The 21,839-nt window shown below is 47.5% G+C and overlaps 1 protein-coding gene and 1 pseudogene across 1 annotated transcript in view; one reads left to right on the forward strand and one right to left on the reverse strand.

Annotated features, from left to right (window-relative positions):
* The first annotated feature begins 4,485 nt into the window (after positions 1–4,485).
* Positions 4,486–21,839, forward strand: part of CADM1 (cell adhesion molecule 1) — a 405,565-nt gene continuing 388,211 nt past the window's right edge. Inside the window, exon 1 of the mRNA XM_004712801.2 lies at positions 4,486–4,618. Coding sequence (XP_004712858.1) covers positions 4,486–4,618 — 133 coding nt within the window. The remainder of the gene's footprint in view (positions 4,619–21,839) is intronic.
* LOC101641346 lies at positions 18,318–18,752 on the reverse strand (annotated as a pseudogene).

Consider the following 21,839-nt stretch of genomic DNA (forward strand, 5'->3'; position numbering starts at 1 on the left):
GGATGGGGATGCTGGAACTTGTCACCGTTGGCGAGGAGTTCTAGTCCACGAAGCAGAAAATGACGAGCTATGCTACGAGGAAGCCAGAGTAGTAGTCATAACTTGTGTTCCGCGGCTGCGGGAATTTGAGCCGTTCTTCACAGATCCCATATGCTAAATCGCTTGGCGAGATCTTGAGTGTGAAAGAGCTGCGAGTGGGAGAGGAGGGTGGGTAGTGGGTAGAGGAGCAACAGCTTAATCCGAAATTCCCAGCTCCGTGACTTTTCGACGGAGACCGAGGGCTAAAGGTGTCCCATGACTCCGTTTCTGTACCTTGGATGCACGGGCTCTCGGGGCACAGGTGGCATTTTGTGTGTTTGTGTGTGGAGATTTCTAAAGCTATTTGCATTCCTTGGGTGAGGTAAGCCATCCGGCGTGCCCATTTCTTATAGAAATGTCCCATATTCCTTGCCAATTGGAAATATGAGTAGGTGTTCTCTTGATGTGCCAAGAGAAGGAAGGGAGATGAAAACACTGCACATCTTCCAATGTCCCCACACTGTGTTCCCAGTGTGGGAGGACTAGGGCCTGGCGAGATGCGCTTGGCGAGTCTGCCTCAAGATGAACGGTTTTCTTTAGGAATATACCACAATCCTGTGATTTTATCTTATTTTAAAAGAATGTTCAAGGTTGCTGGCATATTTTCAAACCTATGTGAAAAAATGTAGCCGTTCTTTGCCTTTTAATTCATGCATTGTAATGTGAAATTTATTCACTCAACAAATATTTATTGAGGTACAGGATAGCAGAGTGGTTAATTGCATCAACTGTCGGCAACTTCCAAATTGGTGGTGACCTTAGGGCAATTGCTCAATCTTCCTAACCATGTTTAAAAACTAGACAATAGCAGAGAATAATGATACTTAAGCTTCGGGATCCTTTCAAGAAGGGCATGAGATGGTGCATGCAAAAATACTCTGTCAGTTGATGTAGAGCAGCGATTCTCAACCTGTGGGTCACGGCCCCTTTGGGGGTTGAAAGACCCTTTCATAGGGGTCACCTAAGACCATCGGAAAAGACATATTTCTGATGGTCTTAGGAACCGAGACACCGCTCCTCTATCCTTCTCTAGGCGGGTCCACCCACTTGCAGATACGCCCACATATGAGTACCCACACGAAGACTGTTACCCATGCTACACCATGCTTCAAGACAAAATTTCATTGATTTGTCATTAGAAATAAATGTTTCATAATATATAATGACATTGTTTTTGTGATTAATAACTATGCTTTAATTATGTTCAATTTGTCACAATGGAAATCCATCCTGCCTATCAGATATTTACATGATGATTCATAACAGTAGCAAAATTACAGTTATGAAGTAGCAACGAAAATAATTTTATGGTTGGGGTCACCACAACATGAGAAACTGTATTCCAGGGTCGCGGCATTAGGATGGTTGAGAACACTGCCGTAGAGGGTGTTGTGACTCACGGCAACCCGGTGCCTGCCAGAGCAGGGTTTTCAGGGCTGATTTTTCAGGAGTAGATCACCAGGCCTATCTTTGGAAGCATCTCTGGATCTATTTGAACCCTCAACCTTTCTGTGAGTCACCAAGTGCTTTAACTACGTGCATCACTAAGGGACTCTGATACATGCTGTGGCGATAATAAGAGCAAATATTAATAATACTATGTGCTAGGGTTACTCACAGGACCCTACATTATAGTTCACAAGATCCGTTATGACAGAAAAACTCACAGCCATCGAGTCAGTTCTGACTCAAAGTGATCCTGGGTAGAACTGCTTGGGTGGGTGAGTTAGTTAATTGTGCCAACCTGGCCGATAATCACATGTGGGACTAATTGAAAGGCGGAGGGATAAATGGGTGGTGAGCCTCACCTTTCTAGCTCTCGGGTCTCTTGCTTTGTGATGGTCGCACCAGGGTGCAGCTGCCTTAGCAGTTCCCTGCTTCAGCTTTGCAAGATTGACTTCCTACAAGACATCCCCAAGGAGAAGCCACATGGACCTATCCCGATGCAGCCCTGGGTGCTGGAGCAGCCGTGTGGAGACCCCTGCTAGTGCTGAGATGCTTGTTCGCTCACTGACTCAGCTTTCCTCCTGCAGTCGGCATTATTGCCTCTGTTTTGTGAGGTGGAGGACTTTGTGGACTGGTGTTGGGTTAATGGGTTAATGTTGGACTTGTGGGCTTGGGCAGCATTGGGTTGGGATGTTTTCGTGATGCACACTTTCTTTACATAAAACTTATACATGAGTTGCTGTGGATTTGTTTCTCTAAAGTACCTAGACTAATATGGTGGGTTTCCCAGAATGTAACTCTTTACAGGTGTAGAAAGCCTCATCTTTCTCCTACAGAAGGGTTGGTGGTTTTGAACTGTCGACCTTGGGGTTAGCAGCCCAACACATAACCACTAGCCACCGAGACTCCTTATAGCATAATCACCTCCAAACCCACTTCTGCTGAGGGGATTCTGACTCCTACCCACCCTAAAGGACAGATCAGATCTGCTCCCTAAGGTTCCTGAGAAGTTCTGGAAGCAGACTGCTTTATCTCTACTGAGAAGAGGATGGTGGTTTTGAACCTCCACCCTGACAGTAAGCAGCCCAACCCTAACCCACCACACCACCAGGGTTCCTTTCCCTAGGGTACACACATGGCCTCAAAATTCACCCCAGTTTTGGTGAGGTCTTCCATGGGGCCAGATGTAGGCAGCTAGCTGTGCTTGAAGAGGGATAACACAACCCCGCGCTCTGCAGACTGGGCCCTGTTGTGGTGACCCTGGGGAAGAAGGTTCTTGTCTCCCACAGTGCTGTTTGCTTGCTGGAGCTCTTGAACCGAGTTCTGGAGGACTGCCTGCTAGTCATGCATGGAAGCCTATAATTACATCCAGGGCTGTGAGGACAGGGGAGTCTCAGAATTAGTTTATGCATAATGGATAATATAGGTTGTTTTTAAGTGTAACTCATTTGGTGGGTTGGCAGCATCTTGACTTTCTTTTTGATACGTATTATTTATTTATTTATGTGCTGTTGTTTTTTTTCCCAGCCAGAGGAGGACAGAGGGCCAGGGAAGTCATTTGATGCAGCTTCTCTAACTGTAGCTCAGACTTAGCAATTTACATTCCGTGATCTCTTGGTCATTTCGCTACAGATAATTTGTCATAGTTTGTTTTAGCTGTTGTGATATTGATATTTATTATGCAAATTGTATTTCCTACATCTTATTGTTCTGCATTCTATGAATACTTAAATTATTATAAACCTTTACACTTAATATGGCTCGTCCTTCAATTTGATGCTTGAGCAACAGAGGGTCAGAGCGCACACGATCTTCTAGAAGGGAAGAAAATAAGTAATTAAAAAGCAAACAAACAAGAGAGCCGGCTCCCTGGTTGAAAAGAAAGCAAAGGCAATTTCGGGAGGGGGCAGCGAGTCCGAAGAAGCAAGTCGCTTCAGCTGGGAGAGCCTCTCCTGGACACGAAACGCTCAGAGCACCTGTTGGTTCCCAGTCACCTTAGAAAATGTCAAGGGTTGGGGGCATAGAGAAGGGAACATTGGATTTGAGCCTGGAAGGAGGAACACGGTAGACCCTACCTTCACCTCTCTGCCCTCTACCCTGGACCGAGTGGACGTTTGTCTTGTATTGTGTGTCTAATCTTAAAAAAAAATTAAGATATGTTCTACATATAATATATATTATATACGTATTAAAAGCAGAGAGGAGACCATCAGCAAAAGGGGGGAGCCTGAGCTGACCCTCCTCGGTCGACCTTTACTGGTCATCTACCGCAAAGATAGCAGCCCTAGACTCCACATTCGGTTCTCCGAACTATGCCCATGGCCACCGCTAGGTTGTTGAGCTGGCTCGCCCGCGCCGCCGGACGTGCAAAGCACGCATGCACTTCTCCCAGATTGTTTTGTCAATCCGGGGACCTGCATTCTCACTCTCCACAGCCGAACGGCCCCCAGTTTCCCAAAGATCTATTCCTTCGGTGCAAGGTGAGCGACGGAAATTTGCAATGCCTGCCTTCCAGGCCAGATGCACTCGGTGTCCCGGGCAGAGGAGCCTCCGAGGGAGATTCCAGCCCTTGGTCTGATCTAGCGATTGCTATAAACATCCCTAATAAAGGTGTACAGGAAGTTAGACCCGCCCCCAGGAACCGAGCCTTCACTCGCCAAGCGCCCTAGGGGAACACTTTTTCCGTGATCCGGAGGAAGAGAAAACGAATTTTAACATAAACATATTTGCATACGCCCCACCCCTAACCCCGCCCCTAGGTGGCGCGGGCGCGCCGCCGAACGCCGGCGCCAGGGGGCGAGGTGGGGGAGGGGGCGAGTCCACGGAGAGCGGAGTTGGGCTGGAGACGCTGTGATTGGGCTGCCCGGACTCCGCCTCCAGTGCATGTCATTAGCATCTCATTAGTTGCCCGCTTGGGCTCTGGAGGAAGCCGCGGCCGCCAGTCTGAGGCAGGTGCCCGACATGGCGAGTGGTGTGCTGCCGAGCGGATCCCAGTGTGCGGCGGCAGCGGCGGTGGCGGCGGCGGCGGCGCCTCCCGGGCTCCGGCTCCGGCTTCTGCTGTTGCTCCTCTCCGCCGCGGCATTGATCCCCACAGGTAGGTGTGGGAATCGGCTGGTTGGCCCCCTAAAACCTCGGAAGGCACCCCAATAGCCGTAGCCATGGAGGGGGAACGTTTCCATGACAACCTTCCCCCACTTCCTAAATCCGAAGCGGAGGGAGTGTGGAGAGGAAACTCGGGTGAGATGGAAGAGACTGAGGGAATCCGTGATTTTCCTCTCCCTTGCCCGGCAGGATAGGAATTAGAGCCCTTAGGGATGGCTGCACCCACACCTTTTTTCCACGGCTTCGCGCGGGGTGCGGAGTGGGGTGAAAATGGGGACCGAAGGGCTGGAGAATGTGGGCGAAAGGGATGTCTAGGAGGCAGCCCCCCCAATCTTCCGGACCTTCCTAAACTCGCTGCTGTCCCCGTAACTTGCATATCCTCCCGGCTCCTAGGGCCCCCCTGTCTCTCCTCGAGCCGCCCCAATTTTCTCGCCCGAAGCTTCCCCAAGGCTGACTACCAGCCGCCTTCAGCGTGATTCCTCCCCACCGGTGCACAGGACATCCCCAGACTTGTCTGATCTGCCCTCCGCTCTCCGCGCGCTGCCTCCCTGCCTCCCTCTCCCCCGAACTGCACGCCTCTCGTGTTTCCCTCCAGCTCGGGACCGCAGCCCCCCCGCCCCTCCCCTCGGCTGCTGCGGGTCTTCCTGGCCCGGCTCCAGGCGGGGAAAGTTCGCCCGGCCCGGCCCCGCGGGGCGGCGGGGGCTGGTGGTGGCCGCTGCCGCCGCCTCTGCGGGAAGGAGCCGCGAGCCCGCAGCCCGCCTGCCCCACCGTGTCCTCCGCGGGGAGTGGGGGCACCAGATTTCCGGGCCCCCGTCCTTTTTTTTTTTTTTTTTTTGCGGATCCCGGGTGATAGGAAGAGCGACCGCGGCCTCTGCGGCCGTGGGCCGCGGGGCGCCCCCCGTGTGGGAACTGGTCTTGGGGATTAGCCCAGGGGCGGCTGTGCACGCCCGGCGCGTTCCCCGAAGACGCGGAGCACCGGGTAGGAGCATGGTGGCTGCCCGGGTGCCGGGCGCGTTGGCGCGGTTGGGAAAGAAGAGGGCAGTGTTTGCTTTTGCTAACAAAAGGGAGCCGGAGCTCTCCCCCGGCCGAGGGGCCGGCCGCGCTGCACCCGGCCTCCCCTTCCCGCCACCGCTCCCCGCTCGGCAGCCGCGCGGCGTCCCTGCGCCGCGGCCGCCCGCTGCGGGCTCGGGACGGAGTGGCACGGAGCTGCAGGGGCGGGGGGAGGTGCAGGAGGGGATGCAGTCGGGCTCTGCGCCGATGGAGCCCCTCCTTGCAGCTCGGGAGCTGCAGGACCCGGGAGCAACAAGTGGCGGAGGAGACCGAGAGCTCAGCCCCCACCTGCGGAGCCCCCGGCCGGGGCGGGCGCAGCGCTGGGGCCACCGGGCTGCTCCGGGGGCGCGTCTCCGCTTGGGCTGTGTCTTTTGTTTACACGCTAGAGGACACACAGTTATGTAAACACCGCAGAAGACATGCTGTAGGAAATAGGGATGTATAGGGGTGCCAGCTTTGGGGTCCGGGGCGGGGTGGTGGGTGGTGGGGATGCTGGGTTGGTTGTTTATACCCGAACAGGTTTGCAGGGGAGCTGGGTTGGGGAAAGCTATGGGGCTGTAGAAGGGTGGGAATTTGGCAGCCGCTTTCATCCCAGCGCTGAGCATTTCTTCATCCACACCACTGGCTGTCTCCGGATGTTGTCTGTGTGTTTTTCCTCTGTGAATTCTTAATTTATGAGTTAGGAGATAATTGGGTGCAGCCGATGCCGGTGTGGTTACAACTTCATTTCGGGTGATGTCTCTGGCTGGATGGGTTCAATAAAACGTTCCTGAAAGAGATCCCTTGTGCTGCTGCATTGTAAAGAGCGCCAGTGTCAGACGTGAGCGTGAGTAAAAGCTCCGTAACTGGCGCATAATAGAAGCAACAATAGACTTGTATTGGCTGCAAAAAAAAATGTGTGTGTGTGGGGGGGAGCTCAGGTCGGTGAGACAGCCTTTACACTAAGAATGGGAGCCGAGCAGTGCCACTCGGCTGCAGACTAGGATCAGATCGTGCCTCCCTGTCAAGCCTGCTCCGTGAAGGCACGGGTGGGAGCCACAGCACTATATTGGTAACTATCCCTCGGGAAGAAGTTGCTTTCCTGGCGAGGGTCTAAGCAGACTTCGAAAGGAGCGGAACTCAACCGTGCATGTCAAAGCTACATGAACATTCTGTTGCCAGTTACCATGGAAGCAGCTTCTTGCTCTTGTGTACACCCTGTTTGTACGCTGGTTATCAGATTGTGTTCAAATTAGAAAGTAATTGGGTTTGATTTGTAGTGAGGGGGAGAGATGACTTTCTTAATTTTTTTTTTTAATGCATAATGAAGAGAGGCTGAGTTTGAGCTGGAGGACTCTGGCTTAGTCCCAGGTTCGGAACTCGGGGGTTAAATTTTGGGTGGGCACCCGGACTTGGCTTCCACAGCCCTTTCGTTGTATTAAGCTTTCTCAGCGGCCTGCAAGTCCCACTCCCCAGGTTCAAGGAAACCTGTTGGTGCTGCCGTCTAACTTCATTAGGGGTGTGTGGTGTGGTGTGGTGTGTGTGTGTGTGCGCGCGCGCGCGCGCGCGTGCTTCAATTACATCCTCCCTGGGTTCTGGTTCTGTCTTCCCTGTAACACCATCCTCCCCTCCCTGGAGGAAAATTTCTACCAGCCCTTCTTTCCCTTGGCGTTTAGATGAAATGGATGTTTATGATTTACAGCTAAACTGGGCTTGCGAGGTTTTCTCCACACTATGCATCCCCCCCCCCACATATTTTAGGTGCATGCATGATGTTATTTTTAATACAAATGAACCAGTAGTTGCTTATTCCTCTTACCTTTTTTCAGGATAAGAGAGGATGCGATGGGTGGAGGTTTGGTGATGGTCACGGCGGGAAGCCCAGGGCCCAGTAGTGCTTGTCCTGGCCTGCTGGGGCTTGTATGCCAGGATGGGGGACCGAAGTGCCGCCCTGGCTATTGTTGCCTTTCCCTGCATCAAATTGAATAGCCGCAGGAGGGACTTGCACTTGCCTGTGATAGCTTTGATAAAATATCCTTCATTAATGCCACTTTATATTTACAGTGTGTCATTGGAGACGCACAAGGCTTCATTTAGTGACTCGTGTGACGAGACAAGCTTGCATTATTTGCCTGGGACATTTTGGAGAAACAAGAGACCCATTGAGCAATCTTTTGAAATGAACAAATACGGAAAAAAGGGGGGAATAAAGGAGCAGGCAGTTCTCTGGAACAAAGAGCTTTATTCATATGGATGTTGTACATGCTTTATCTAGTTTTCCCCATGGCCCTCCTGGTAAAGGGGAGTGGGACAGGGAAGAAGCCAGCAGGCAGGTCACTTTCTTGCTTCCTCCCTCACTTGCTGACTTCATATTCTTGTCAGTGGCATTGGCCCCTGTTCGGAAATCCCAGAAGGTAACTGAGCGATCTTTGGAATCCTTTCTTCCAGCTCTGAATTTCACCCGAAGAAAGTACGTAGCTACCTGTTGAGATTGATGGTCGCTGGAGGATATATTGGCTGAAGGGAGAAAGAGATGTCATTTTTCTGTGACATGTGTCAAGAATTGGTTGATAGGGAGTGTCAGATTGGTAAGACGTCTTGCAATTATAATATTAACCTACTTATTTTTGAAAAAACGCGGAACAAATAAGAATCCAAGATTTTCCTCTCCAGGAAGGGCGCGGTGGGTATTCCGCGACTTTTGCCCACAGCTGGTACTCTCCAGCTCAGTACATACGCAAATTTTTATTATTCCTTGGCCTCTGTGGTGAAATGATTTTCCTCCTTTAAAAAATTGATAATGTTGCTATGAATAGAAACCCTCTCCTTTCTCTCCGGGTTTCTGTATGTGACATTTTTAGTGCCTCGTCAGCCACTTCGAATTTACATTAAGAAAAAAAAATAATTTGTGTTTCACAAAGAAACCTGGTTTCATGTGGGAGAATTTGTTAAATTGGGCCAAACTGATTGATCCTATGATTTGAACGGAGATTTCCCAGCCTACCGAGAAGATTACTAAGAACAGAGTCTGAAGTATCCAAATGCTGCCTTGCTTGGGAAGACTAGTACTGACCAGTACGCTGGGCATTTTTACTGAAAATCCAGCCCAGAAAGGAGGAATTAAACACAGCGACATCTGTTGCGGAACTGAAAATTTGCCGCTTTGAGTTGGAAGCAATTAGTCCCATATAAGCACCTAATGGTACCAGCTTGGGTGTATACTCATACAGGTATGTGTATATGCATTTACATATATGTGCAAAGTATACAAAACTTCACCTTTACCCCAAATTAATATTCACGTTCAATATTCATAGCCACAAAAAATACTTAATAGAATCTGACGTTTTAGCAATAAAACACGTTCTTAACATAACCAACTGAGGAATTGGAGATTCTTATACCAAACCCCAAACCTACTGCCGTCGAGTCATGGGGACTTTATATGGGGCTTCCGAGGTTGTCAATCTTTACGGTAGCAGACGCCCTCATCTTTGTCCTGAGGAGCTTCTGGTGGGTTTGAATCAGTGGCTTCCCCATTAACAGCCCAATACTTAATCCATAGACCCCCAAGGGCACCTCAGATGTTTGAACTGGAGAGAATAGGAATCATCTGGAAATGTTTGAACTGAAGAGGATAGGAATCATCTGGCTAAATCCCATTATTTTGAAGCGAGGCAGCTGTAGCTCAGAGAGGAAAACACATTCCTTGCTTATAGTTGAGCTGAGCCTACAGACGCTGGACTGGGGGCAGGTCCCTTGCTGTCCAGGGAAGGAAGCAAGATTACTTGGAACCCTAGAGCCCTAGGTAATCACCGCAAAGATCAGAAGAGTACGCTCTGGGAAGGAAGAACCAGTTCTTGGTAAAGGTTATCTTCGGTGTTGACAAACGGTTCAGAAACCGGTGGATTGTGTTTGGCAGCCTCACCACCAGTGCCGTCCAAAAACGCCTTCCTAAGGGAGAACCTCTGCCTTTGTGCTGCTGTAGTGAGTCAGGTGGGGAAAACGATGCTCAGAAGATCCGGGTTTTAGATTTTGAAGATTTTCACCTGTCTTTCCGAGGATTACTATTCATAGCTACATCGGTTCCACGTAGCTGAGGCCCCCCAAAAAAGACCCTTAAGTCAGGAGCAAGAACACATCTTTTCTTACCAAGCCCAAACCCTTATTCTTTTTCATAAAGCAGAAAATAGCAGAAAATTATTTTCTTTCTCTTAAAATTTTTTTTGAAAGATGTTGTTTTGTTTAGCATTCATCAGATTTCTCTATTTTCTCATATTACTGTAGACATTTTCAGATCTATACAAAAATAGAAAGAGAACCATAATTAACCCTTGTGTACACATTACTTACTTTCACTATCAGCCAGTGGATGGCCAATCTGCCTCCCTCCTACTTCCTCTCCTACCAGACTTTTCTCAACAAATTTGGGCATCCTATAATTTCATCCTAAATTACTTTAGAACGAATATGTTTTTATGGCTCCCCCTCTGCCCACTCAGAATGGTTCTTTGAATGTTCGTCCTTTCAACCCCCTGTACTGACTTTTGGCTCACCCTGGCTTTACTGAGGAAAGGTAGAGGGAGGAGGGGTCATGGCCACAGTGGGTACAAAGCAAAGGAAGAAAGGAGCCAAGTGTAGCAAGGATTCTGTCTGCACCGAGGAGCCCGCGGAGTGTGGCTGGTTTATTTTGAGCAAGGTTTTGTTTGGCTCGGATAAGATGAGTTTTACTGTTGTGTAAATATGCAGTAATTGTAGCTAATCCCTCAACTGTGGTGTGCTCTGGAAGGCACCGTTGGCGACACTGGCCATTTCCACTTGTCCCTATAATGAATACCCGCTATCTGAGGACTTCTGTAGGCAAGACTGATTGACGTGAGATACTTCACCCTTATTTTTATCTTAAAGGGCTTCATGGCATGAATGCCTTTGCCTTTTGTGACTGTATTGCTTAAAACTCTCTTCCCATTTCTAACTTGGCGACACACTCATTCCAGCCATATTCTATAATTGAAGTGCTTTCTGGATGTGAGAAATCCGCACAACAAGCTGTAAGTATGGGGGACTGTTTTTTTGTGGTTTTTTTGAGGGATGGGGTGAGGGGTGGTAGAGACAGAAAAGATTGCTTCCTTTGCTTCTCAGTTTGCTTCCTTGATTGAAAATATGCATCTTTCATTTCAGGTAGAATCACTGGAACGCTACGATGTTAATCTCTGAACTCTTATCTTTTTGGTCTCTCTGAAAATAGGTTGGCTTCAAATCCCAACATTCGTGACATGTGATGGTTTTTATATTCTTTAAAAATTTTATGTGCGTTTAAAGAAGCGCTTTCTCAAATGTTATTTAATGTGGGCAATAAATCTGAAGCTTTTTTTTTTTTTTTGGTTTCCAGCCAAACAAGTAATTTACACGAGATGGTTTTGAGGGTCCTAAGCCCAGCCAGGTGAAAACCCGCCTCCTGTGCCTCTCCACTGAGCTAGCCTTCACAGGAAAAGCACAAAGGAGGGCCACATTCATAGCTGGGTGGGGGGAGGGGACACCGCGGAAATGGAATAAAACACCTTTGTTTGGAAACCAACAGTGAAGGAGGAACCCGCTGGAATGTTTGTAATTACAAGTGGCACCTCCTTGTTTAAATTTCAGAAGCCACAGTTTCTTTTTCTGAGATTGAAATTGCAGGCTCCAACCCACAGCTGCTGTTGTGGTTAATGGGCAGTGTCTCTTTGAAGGTCTTCCAGTGCTGGTTCTTGAAAGCCGCGGTGCAGTTGGCCTTGAACTAGGGTTAGGAACAAGGCAGACGGAAGGATCTATACAAGCGCACAGCAAAAGAGAAACGTGGAGGTGAGGTTGCGAAGGAAGCAAGCACTGAGAAAAATCTGTTATGACTGACAGGTGTCTGGATACAGTGATTATCTTATGGGAGATAGGGATGGGGGAAATTTCCCTTTGAGTAGATGTTTCACTGGAATAGAGTCATTTGACCCAACATTTTGATCTAGATATTTCAGAAATGTTAAATAGACTTGAAATGAAAGTGCCATGATATATATTTAAATGCTACTCAGTGTTTGAAGTTGACATTCCAGTGACATGGACTTTTAAAAATGCCTAGCATGCAGGCAGTCCCCGAGTTAAGAAAGCCCTGGTTTACGTCCAACCCATAGTTGATGAACAGACAGCACCCCGCCCCCCCAAGCCTATTGTATTAGGAACTTGAGCATACACTGGTTCTTAAGAATGAACAGCTATATGCCAGTTTTCAGTGCACATCAAAACATTATTACTAATAATAGTGTACTGTTAAAGATGTTCAGGTGTATCTGGAAGTGTTTCTTCAAGGCTTCTCATGTACAGAAAGGTACACTATGTATTATGTACTACGACAAACATTGGACTAACGGACATTAGACTTGAATGGTTTCCGAACTTGGGATTTATGTACAGAGTCGACATCAAGGCAGCTTTAGGATGGACCTGGCTGGCAGTCTGGGCACTTCCTTAGCTGCCCACACTGGATGGGAGTGTCACGTTGGCATGAAGAAGTGTGATTCCTAGGGGAGGGGAAGGGAGGGAGCATGGGTTGGGAGTCTTCCTGCTTTGACATTCCCACTTTCCCATAGGAAAACAAAGGGTTCGCCAGTGCCCTGTCTCCATTTGTCTGTATCCTGGCCCCACTTGGCTAAGATTAACCTAGAAGTTAACATGTCAAAACCGATACTTTCACCTTTCTGCCACAGGTAACCACTTTTCTTCGAGTCTCCGTCATTGTGACTGACATCACCATCACACTGATTGCAAAGGCCCCCAACGTTTGGATTCCGTTTTTTTCTTCTTAGCTCTCATTCTTGAACTGAAATTAAAAAGGGGCAGGTTGTTTCTTCACAACGCTTTCTGGAACCTTTGACAACCTCTCCTAACTGGGTTTTGCTGGTTGAAGTATAGCCAGCCTCTGCTAGTCAGCACCTGAGTTTCGGACCACGGCTCTCATTCTTTGCTCAACATGATCAGGATGCTTCCCTTTCAGAAACCTTGAATTGAAGTCAACTTCCACAGTTTTGTCTCTAGGTTACTCTCATTTCCTCTGTAATTGTCCTTGTTTCTTATTACTTTTCAGCCCAATCCTGAGGGGACTGGAAGACTGATGATTCTCCAGTGAACCTGAGGAAGAAAGGGGTTCTACCACCAGCCTTCCGCTGGCTGCCATTGCATAAACTTGCTTTCTACCCTGTCTTCCCCGTAACTGGCTGTCTTGGTTTATAGGTGTGGCACTCCTGATTCTCCTTGAGAATAAACACCTTCTGCTTGCATCTTCCAGTTTAACGGACACATGCTGCCCTAACATGTACTTCAGCACAGATGTTTCTTTCTCTGCATTAACAGGTGCATGCACGAGTACATAACACTAGGCCAAAACTCTGTAGATAGTAGGGCCATTGTTCTATTAAAAAAGAAATTTAGAGTGTAAAGAGCTAATGATGTATCATGCCTATTTGGTGATCCATGTGTGGTTCTTAGAGCTTACTGCTGCATAAAACAAGTATAATTGAATTAGCAAATTACAAACCCGCAAGGTACGACTTTCAGACCATAAAAAAAAAAAAGGGATCCGAAGTTTTCATGAGGGGCAAAGTCATCGGGTCTGGCGTGGAGCGGCTGACTTGGCATAAACCAGGCCAGCATCTCTGAAAATGATCCGAGGGTGACCGAATTAGTAGAGGGTTTGGTTCGTCCATTTACTAAAAACTATCAACCCAGGCAACCGGAGGCGCTTAAAACCCAGGTCTTTTTATAGAAAACATGTTACATGTCTTTGAGTTTGAGAGTCACTGCTAACCATGGCAAACCCACACCCACTACCACCTGATCATGGCAGGTCTCACAATTTGGCCACGTTTTGGTTGATACCGTTGAGCTTGATCTGTTTTCACCACCAGATGCTCCATTAGTTGTGTGAGGGATTTTTGTTCCAGTTGTTATCTGGTAGTAGTTACCTGCTACGACCCTTCTCTCATTTTTTTCTTTGTCTAGCATCCTTCCCCTGCAGGGTTCAGTTCTTGTTAGCAGCATGCTAATACAATGATATAAAAACTCCATTATCATGGAGTTTTTTCGGGTATCCTGGGTGTGGGGTGGAAGGTTGTGTATCAGAATGCTGTCCATCTGTGTTTGGGGCATGGCTGAAGGGTGCCTGTGATAAGCCAGGCCACCCAGACAGGAGAGAAAAAGAACATTGCTTCCTTTCTCTTGCAGAAGCCCTTACTTACACAATGAAAACTTCAAAGATAGGGAGGATAAAAACCGAGTTAATTTAGTACTAAATTACTCCTCAAATGGTTTTATCTCTTAAAAGGTTCAGGGTGAGATTAGTCTAAATGACATGTAACTTCACTTTTCCATGCGGGTATCATGAGAGTGCTCATCACTGCCGGAGGCCACCATCTCTTGCCCACACTCGCTCTGTTAGTAATCACAGAAATTTCTGGCTGCTCATTCCCCATCCCCCAAGCCCAGCTCTCCAGCGCTGGGCAGGCTTGGCAAGAAGACCCATCCTACCCAGTGATACTACAGTGAAGCCGGGGGCTTTCCTGAGGAATGGAAAGAATAGGGAAACCTGGTGTCCAGCCTGAAATGAGATCATCTATGTGAACATGCTTGAGAAAGAAGGAGTAAGTACAGATACCACTGCATTTTAATTCCATTCCCTACAAACTTTGGGAGGCCCCCTTGTACATAGGGCTTTTATTAAGCTCTAAGTACTCAAAAAAAAACAAAACTTACTGCCATTGAACCCCTGTTGACTCATTGTGACCCTGTGTGATAGCGCAGAATTGCCCCAGTGGAGTTCCGACACTGAGTTATTAGACGGGGAGCAAACCTCATTCTCCTGTGGAGCAATTGATGATTTCGAACTGACCTCCTTATTAGCAGCCCATGACCCGTTATAGCACACAAGCCATTGTGCCTCCAGGCTCCTCCCCACTGCCTTCCAGTCGGTGCCCGCTCTCTGGGTACGACAGCCAGTCACGTGTACCACCCTAAGCCGTGTAGGACATTCTGCTGAAAGGATGAGTTCGTACAGTCACTCGTAAGGAGAGACTGAGGAAGAGGGGCAGGAAGAACCATTTGGGAAAAAGCTGTTTGGGAAGTAAATGTCACCATCCAGTCACCTTGGGGAAACTACCTGTGCTGACCATCTCAGATCACTGGGCCTGTAATCGCAGAGAAGACTTGATTGTACTCAGCTTCCTGTCTTTCATGTTATGACTTGTTATGGAAGTGATATTTCTTGAGCTACTTCAAAAAGACAGACATCTTAGTAGAAAATGAAGCATTCCAAAGTTGGCACTGTGATTGGTATAGTCATAATTGGGCAGGATAATCCTTGTGTCCCAGAAGTTTACAGTCTATTACTTACCCCAAAAATTCTTATTTTGAAACATTTTAAGACCATAGGAAAGTTGAACTTGTATACATTTTATAAGAGTCAACTCTTAACACTGCCCAGTTGTTTTATGTAAATACTCTACACACTTAATCACTTATCTTCCACCCTCCACCTCAACTATTCAAGCCCTGGTGGCATTTTGGGTTAGGCATTGGGCTGCTACCACAAGGTCAGCAGTTCAAACCCACCAACTTGTTTAGTGGGAAAAAGGCGAGGCTGGCTTTGCTGGCTTTTTGAAACCCAACATAGAGTCACTACGACAGTGGCTTTGTTTTCCCTTTTGCACTGTGTGACAGCCAGACGCAGACATGATGCCGTTGTACCTCAGTAAGAGTGAGGATATCCCCAGTGCAACCTCAATACCGTCATCACATTTTAGGACGTGGAACATGGATCCAGCAGTGTTATCTGACATCTAGCGCATATTCAAATTTCCCCAGTCGGCTCATTAACTGTCCTTTCTGTCTGTGTCTTTGTTCCCCCTGATCTAGAATCTGTCAGAGAGCACATTCTACTTGGCTCTTGGCTCCCAGGATTCCAGTTTTCCCTTCGTTCAGCACTGATTCCCTGCCCTGCACATTCCAGGGGGAAGAGATTCCTTCTTGGCATTGACGTTTGGGGGCGTCCAGACCTGTTGTTTTGTAGACTGTCTCACAGTTCGACAGCTTGTTTCCTGCTCCTCGGGGTTTGATTGAGATGGACCATTTTGGGCAGGAACACGACATCCTTGATGCAGCATCAGGAGGAGCGTAGTCTGCCCAGAATACCATAGTCTGCCCTGTTTTGGGTGATGGTAAGCCTGATCCCTTGGTCAAGGATATAACTTTAATTAGTTTGGGTGATACTTAACCATTGTCTCCCTTTTTTCATCCCTTTGTAACCAGTAAGTAATTGGGTTGTTTTGAGACTGAAGAACCAGTTCTCAAAGGCTTCTAATGTTTCTTAGCAGCCCTGCTGGCCCTTGCCTAAATTACATGCTATGTCGGTAGACTCAGTTAAAAAAACACACCAGTGTGTTGTAGTCCCTTATCAACGTTGGCCACTGAGAACCTCTCCAGACTGGCTCCTGTATCATTTTACACGGTCCCATTAATTTTTAAGCACTTTCTTATTTTATGTCACCAGAAGATGATGAAGCGTATCTTGTATTATCCTTGCCCTGAACCAGGAATCAGCTAGCTTTTCAAGGAGTTCTGGTACCTTTTAGTGGCAGAGTGGTATTTAGATACCAAAGAGCCATTTAAATTACTTCTGACCGGTTACTATAGTACAGCGGACTGTACTAGGATATATGTGTATTTGGTTAAGTCAAAAAGTATTGCTATACAATCACAGACACCTTTAGAAGGTGAAGCTGTTGTTTCTCGATATATCCTCCATCTAGGTCTGTCCACTAATCAAGGTGCTGCTACCATCTCTCTAGCCCTTCCTTGAAGAATTAGCTTCTGACCCTTATCCCCCCCACCACCCCTCCATCAGAACGGCAGTTGGGCGTGCATGCACGTACGCCAGGGCCTGCAGTCCTGTTTTTCATCAAGAAACCCGTGGGGCCAGCTTGGGGGTGTAGAGTGGTCGGGGTCAGTTTTCCCAGCGAGAGTCTCAGAGCACAGCCCTTCTTGCTGCCCTCGAAGAATGAACAGGTGCGTTGTCCTGATGGAAAAAAATTTCCTCAGCGCCACTTTTCTGGTCTTCTCACCCGTGCGGTTTTCAGTGTTAATATAACGTCTTCCCCCTCGTCCCCCGCCCCCGATAGTCTTGTGTTCCTCAAGAAAATCTTATCAAGATTACCCTTTTGAAACTCCCTGTACCAGTGACCATACATAACCTTCTGAGCTGATCTCTGCCTTTAACTTAAGTGGCCAGACAGATGCCCTCAGAAGCCACTGCTTTGATTGGACGTTTGTCCTATTTGAACTCACTGCCTCTGTGGTGACAAAGTGGGCTACCCATCTCGAGGTCAAGGTCAGTAGTCAGAGCCCACCCACCACGCCACCATGGCAGGACAAGGGGCTGCTGTCCCTCTTAAAGATGGACAGCCTCAGAAACACTTTGGGGGAGTTCTACTCTGTCCTATCCTACAGGGCTGCTGTGAGTCACACATTGACTAGAGGTATTTTATAAAAAAAGAAGCACTCGCCTTACACCCTTCCCTCCTTTTTCATCCATTCCCTTAAAAAATAGCATTATGGGCCCATCGTTTTTTTGATTTTTAAAAAATCAGTCTGGGCTAGACCATTGTCCCTACTCGATGGCAGTGAGTTTTTGTTTTGCCCTTGAGTGGATTCTGATTGACAGCAACCATACGTGGCCACCAGGGCGCCCCTTTTTGTTTCTCAAGGCACCCAGTGAGACTAAGAAGTGTATTACTGAGAGAAGGTGTCTGCAGCCATTTACTGATGGCAGAGACAGGTTTCAACACGTGTTGTTTGGAATACACCTGTGCCCCTATGAACTGGAGCCCTAGTATCAATACTACTTTATTTCCCCTGCTTGAGTGCTAACAGAAAGGTGAGCACTTTGAAGCCACCATCCCTTCCCAGGGGGAAAGATGTGGCAGGCGGCTCCTGCAAAGATTTACAGCCTTGGAAACTCTAAGGCGGTTCTCTTAGAAGTTGGAATTGGCTCAGTCGCTACAGACTTCCAAAGTCTCTCTGTGTGTATACCTATGTTTATTTACACATTTACATAATGTACTTATGAATATATATCTGTTTACATTATGAGTTTATGCTGATACCTTCCATTCCAGTCTTTACACCCCAGAGTGCTTGCTGTCCTGCTGTTCCTTATTTGTATCTTGCCGCTTCCCTGGTAAGAACCCCTGTTCCCAGCAACATCAATGCCTTGTACAAAATAGATCCAGACGTGTTCCACCAAGACTCCAGGAGGCCACAAACTATGGAGGAACGCTTCTGGGTTTGTTGCTGTTTGCTGTGTCCTGCGGGTAGACAGTCCTGTGTGCCCAGGCTCCAGACGACACCCCTGAGCATGTACTCTGGCATGCTTACATGTCGGTTAGAATCGTTTGTTCCTGTTTTTTCCCATCTTCCTTGATTTAATTGTACTTCTTTGAGGATGTCGATCATCTTTGTTTGGTGCTTTTGAGTTGGTTTGGAGCAGGGGTCCTCAAACTTTTTAAACAGGGGGCCAGTTCACTGTCCCTCAGACCGTTGGAGGGCCGGACTCTAGTTTTTGTTTTGTTTTTGCCTGGGGTGACATGGCTTTATTATTAGAGCCAGCCAGGGTTTTAAAGGCTTTAGGAGTTGGCATTCAGTCCCTTCTTCTTGCCAAAGGTGGGCACAACGTTGACAAAACGCCGGTTGCACTACATCCGCAGCTTGGCCCAACCAGTCTTCTTCTTCTCCTGTTTAGCCACCTTGGGAGTCTGCCCTCTCACTTTCCCAGCACGAGCCAGGGAACCATGGACTTTGCCTCCAAGCATGCGGCCAGTTACTTCTAGAGTAGCCAGGGCCTCCAGCCCACACTGGTTCAGGATAGCCCCATCCTCCAGAGGCGAGCCTCCCAGAAGCACCACCTGGTCTTCGGGGGCGATGCCCTCCAGCGTCGCTACAGGGGCCTTGATCTGCGTGACTGTCTCCTGGCCGGTCACCTCGAGTGGGTGTAACTCCTGGGCTCGAACGAAGAGCTGCATAGTGGTGGCTGAAAGGTAGCGCCCGCTCCGGGTACGGCGAAGATGGAGCCGAGAAAAAAACGCCAGACTATAGTTTAAAAAAAAAACTATGAACAAATTTCTATGCACACTGCACATATCTTATTTTGAAGAAAAAAAACAAAACGGGAACAAATACAACAAACAAGTAAAGTTAAATCAACAAACTTACCAATATTTCAATGGGCACTATGGGCCTTTTTGCTAATGAGATGGTCAATGTCTGGTTCCATATTGGTCACTGATGTCTGTAACAAGCGATGCAAGTGTGCATCAGTTAGTCTAGATCTGATTTGAGATTTCACATTTCACACATGTGCACTGTGGGCCCGGGATGGGTCGGTTGCTAAGCAGGACTGGCAGCGGCAGCAAAAACACCCGGTGGGCCAGATAAATGTCCTCGGTGGGCCGCATGTGGCCCGCGGGCTGTAGTTTGAGGACCCCTGGTTTGGAGTTGTTAGCATGGCTGAGAAGTCAAAACTAGGTAAAGAGTTACCACTTTCCCATGCTTAGCTACCTTCCCGTAATAGTCAACGTCCTTCGTTTCCCCTCTGCCTTTCTGTTTGCTGGATTGAAGAAATAACAAACACATGGGGACACATTCCTAATTCAATTGAGCAGTTTTGTTCTTTACACTTACCCACAAGCCTGCGTTACTTTCTATGGAGATGGTGCCATTAGCAGTTGAAACTCACCAACTCGTTGGGGAGAAAGATGAGGCTCCGCCCTGATAATGTGCACAGGTGTACCAAACCTCAGAAACCTGTCTCGGGCTGCTGTGGGTCGGATCGGACTGGCTGGCAGTGGGTTCTCAAAAGTCCTTGCTGTAAGTCAGTTCCGACCCTCAGCACTCTAGAGCAGCAGGGAACTGCTCCTGTAGGTTTCTGAGACTTGAACTCTGTACCAGAGTAGAAAAACCTCATCTTTCTCCGTGGGTTCAGACTGCCAACCTTGCAGTTAGCAGCCTAAAGTATAATCGTTACTGTCTCTTTTTTTTATTTTTATTTTTATTTTTGGGCAAATCCTGGACTCATATGTTTTAATGGTTATCCATCCACTTTTCCTTCAGATGCTAATTTTTCTCTCCTCAGTTAGCTTCCATTTTGTTTCTTTTGAGGTTGTTTGTAGTCAGGCAGTAGGATGCTTTCTGTATAAAATTTTTTCCCTTCTACTTCAACAAGTTGCAAGAGAATAAAGGGACTGCCCTCTCATTTACATCTCTGATATTTAATAACATTGCTTCTGATGTTGAAACTGCTGCACTTTCCCCTTTCCTCATTCATTACCGTTAGCAACTGTTGCAAGCCCCAATGCCCCATTTTCCCGCCTCTTTTAATGAGCAACCTGTTTACTGTAACGTGTACATCGGAGGCTGCCTTTGCCTCCAGACCCCAGACCAAGCCCTAACACCGTTTATTGGACATTTCCTTTGGGCCGTTCCCCTTGGTTAGCTCACATAATGTAAATGACAAAACGGCACCTCTCATTCATTTCGTGTCTTCAACACGTTCTCACTTAATTCCCACTGTCACCCTCTGTGTGATTACTACGTGTCAGTTCATCTGTGGAAGCCAAGAGACTATTTTGTTCAAGAGACACACATGGTATATCTCTTGAACCAGATCTACCTTTCTAGAAAACTCATAGTTGTGAATACTTAACAATCTTTTCCTGAAATCCACTCTATCTAACATGGAATGTGGTATCTTGTTTTGTCCCCCACATTCCTGTAGTATTATCAGGATGCCATCTACCCAAGGAGTGAAATCAATCGGGGAATCACTTGAAAATACTTTTGGCTATTCCCTTTCCTTCTGTTCGTTATCAAGTTCTGTCTGTTTCTTGTATCCACTCCTGTTCATTTCATCTCCATCATCTTCCTGCGCCCTACCCCATGTCACAGATGAAGAAAGCAGACGTAACACTGTTAGAGCCCTGTCTTAGGATTGGCATACCTCCAGTCTCACCCCCTGAAGGCTATCCGTAACGCTGCATCTAAAACATAATTTGCTTCGCCTTAAAACAAAAATTGTCATTGGTTTCTTGGACTATTGTGATGACGCTTATCCTCTTTGAGCATGGCCTGCAGTGCCCCTCGTTCTCCTGGCTTCTTCTCTCACTCATCTCTGGTCAGTTCTACACACTGTGTTCCTGCTTTCTCTAGTCTTTCTGCTTTTTATATGCTACCCCTCCTCCTGAAGCACCCTGCCTCCTGTCAATTTCTGAGACCCAGCTCCAGTACCGAGTCTCAAGGAAACTCCCATGATCTCTTAGGCTGAGTAGGTGCCCTTTCTTTGTAGTCCTCTACTCGATAGCTCACCCCAAGTTTGGCAGTTCAAGCCCAACACTTGCTTTGCAAGAGAAAGAAGAGACTATCTGCTCCAGGAGATATTGATAGCCTTGGAAATCCTACATCAGATCCCATGAGTTGGAATTGAGTTGACAGTAGTGGTTCCTGTGCTTCCCTAAGGGACTTGCTGAAATGTCTCTTCCTGCTTGTCGGACATCCTTCTCTGAACTAGGCCCTGGTTGTCCTCTGACTTTTGTCTTCGTCCGGTTGTTTCCTGGATAGCAGAAATGTCTGTACTTCCTGTCGTCTTTCAATTCTATAAAGACTCTTCAGGCCCAAGCCCAGTGCTCCTTTCTCGGTCTACATAACATATTTCTCAGCCTGTGAATAGTATTTCCCTTTGAACTTTCATTATAGTTTCTCTAGCCTAATTGGTTTTCCCTTACTGCGTGTGGACATGTGCCCATGCATGCATGTCTCCTGGCCTCTCTGCAAATCCTATCTAACTCATCTTTGTCTCCTTACCAGCATATAACCTGAAGCCCTACATGGAGGATGTGCTTCATAACAATGTGCTCAGCAGTGAATACATCAGAAATTAGGTGTCTGTTGCCCATGAAATAATTTCTAACCCTTCTGAGAGCATGATGATATATATACTAATTCCATCTTGAAGACGAGGATGATGATATATACTAATTCAGAGAGCATGATGATATATACGAATTCCATCTTGAAGACGAGGATGATGATATATACTAATTCCATCATGATGAATT

Source organism: Echinops telfairi, unplaced genomic scaffold, assembly GCF_000313985.2.
Source record: "Echinops telfairi isolate 266 unplaced genomic scaffold, ASM31398v2 ScPeMD7_7463;HRSCAF=8501, whole genome shotgun sequence".
In the NCBI taxonomy this organism is placed as follows: domain Eukaryota; kingdom Metazoa; phylum Chordata; class Mammalia; order Afrosoricida; family Tenrecidae; genus Echinops; species Echinops telfairi.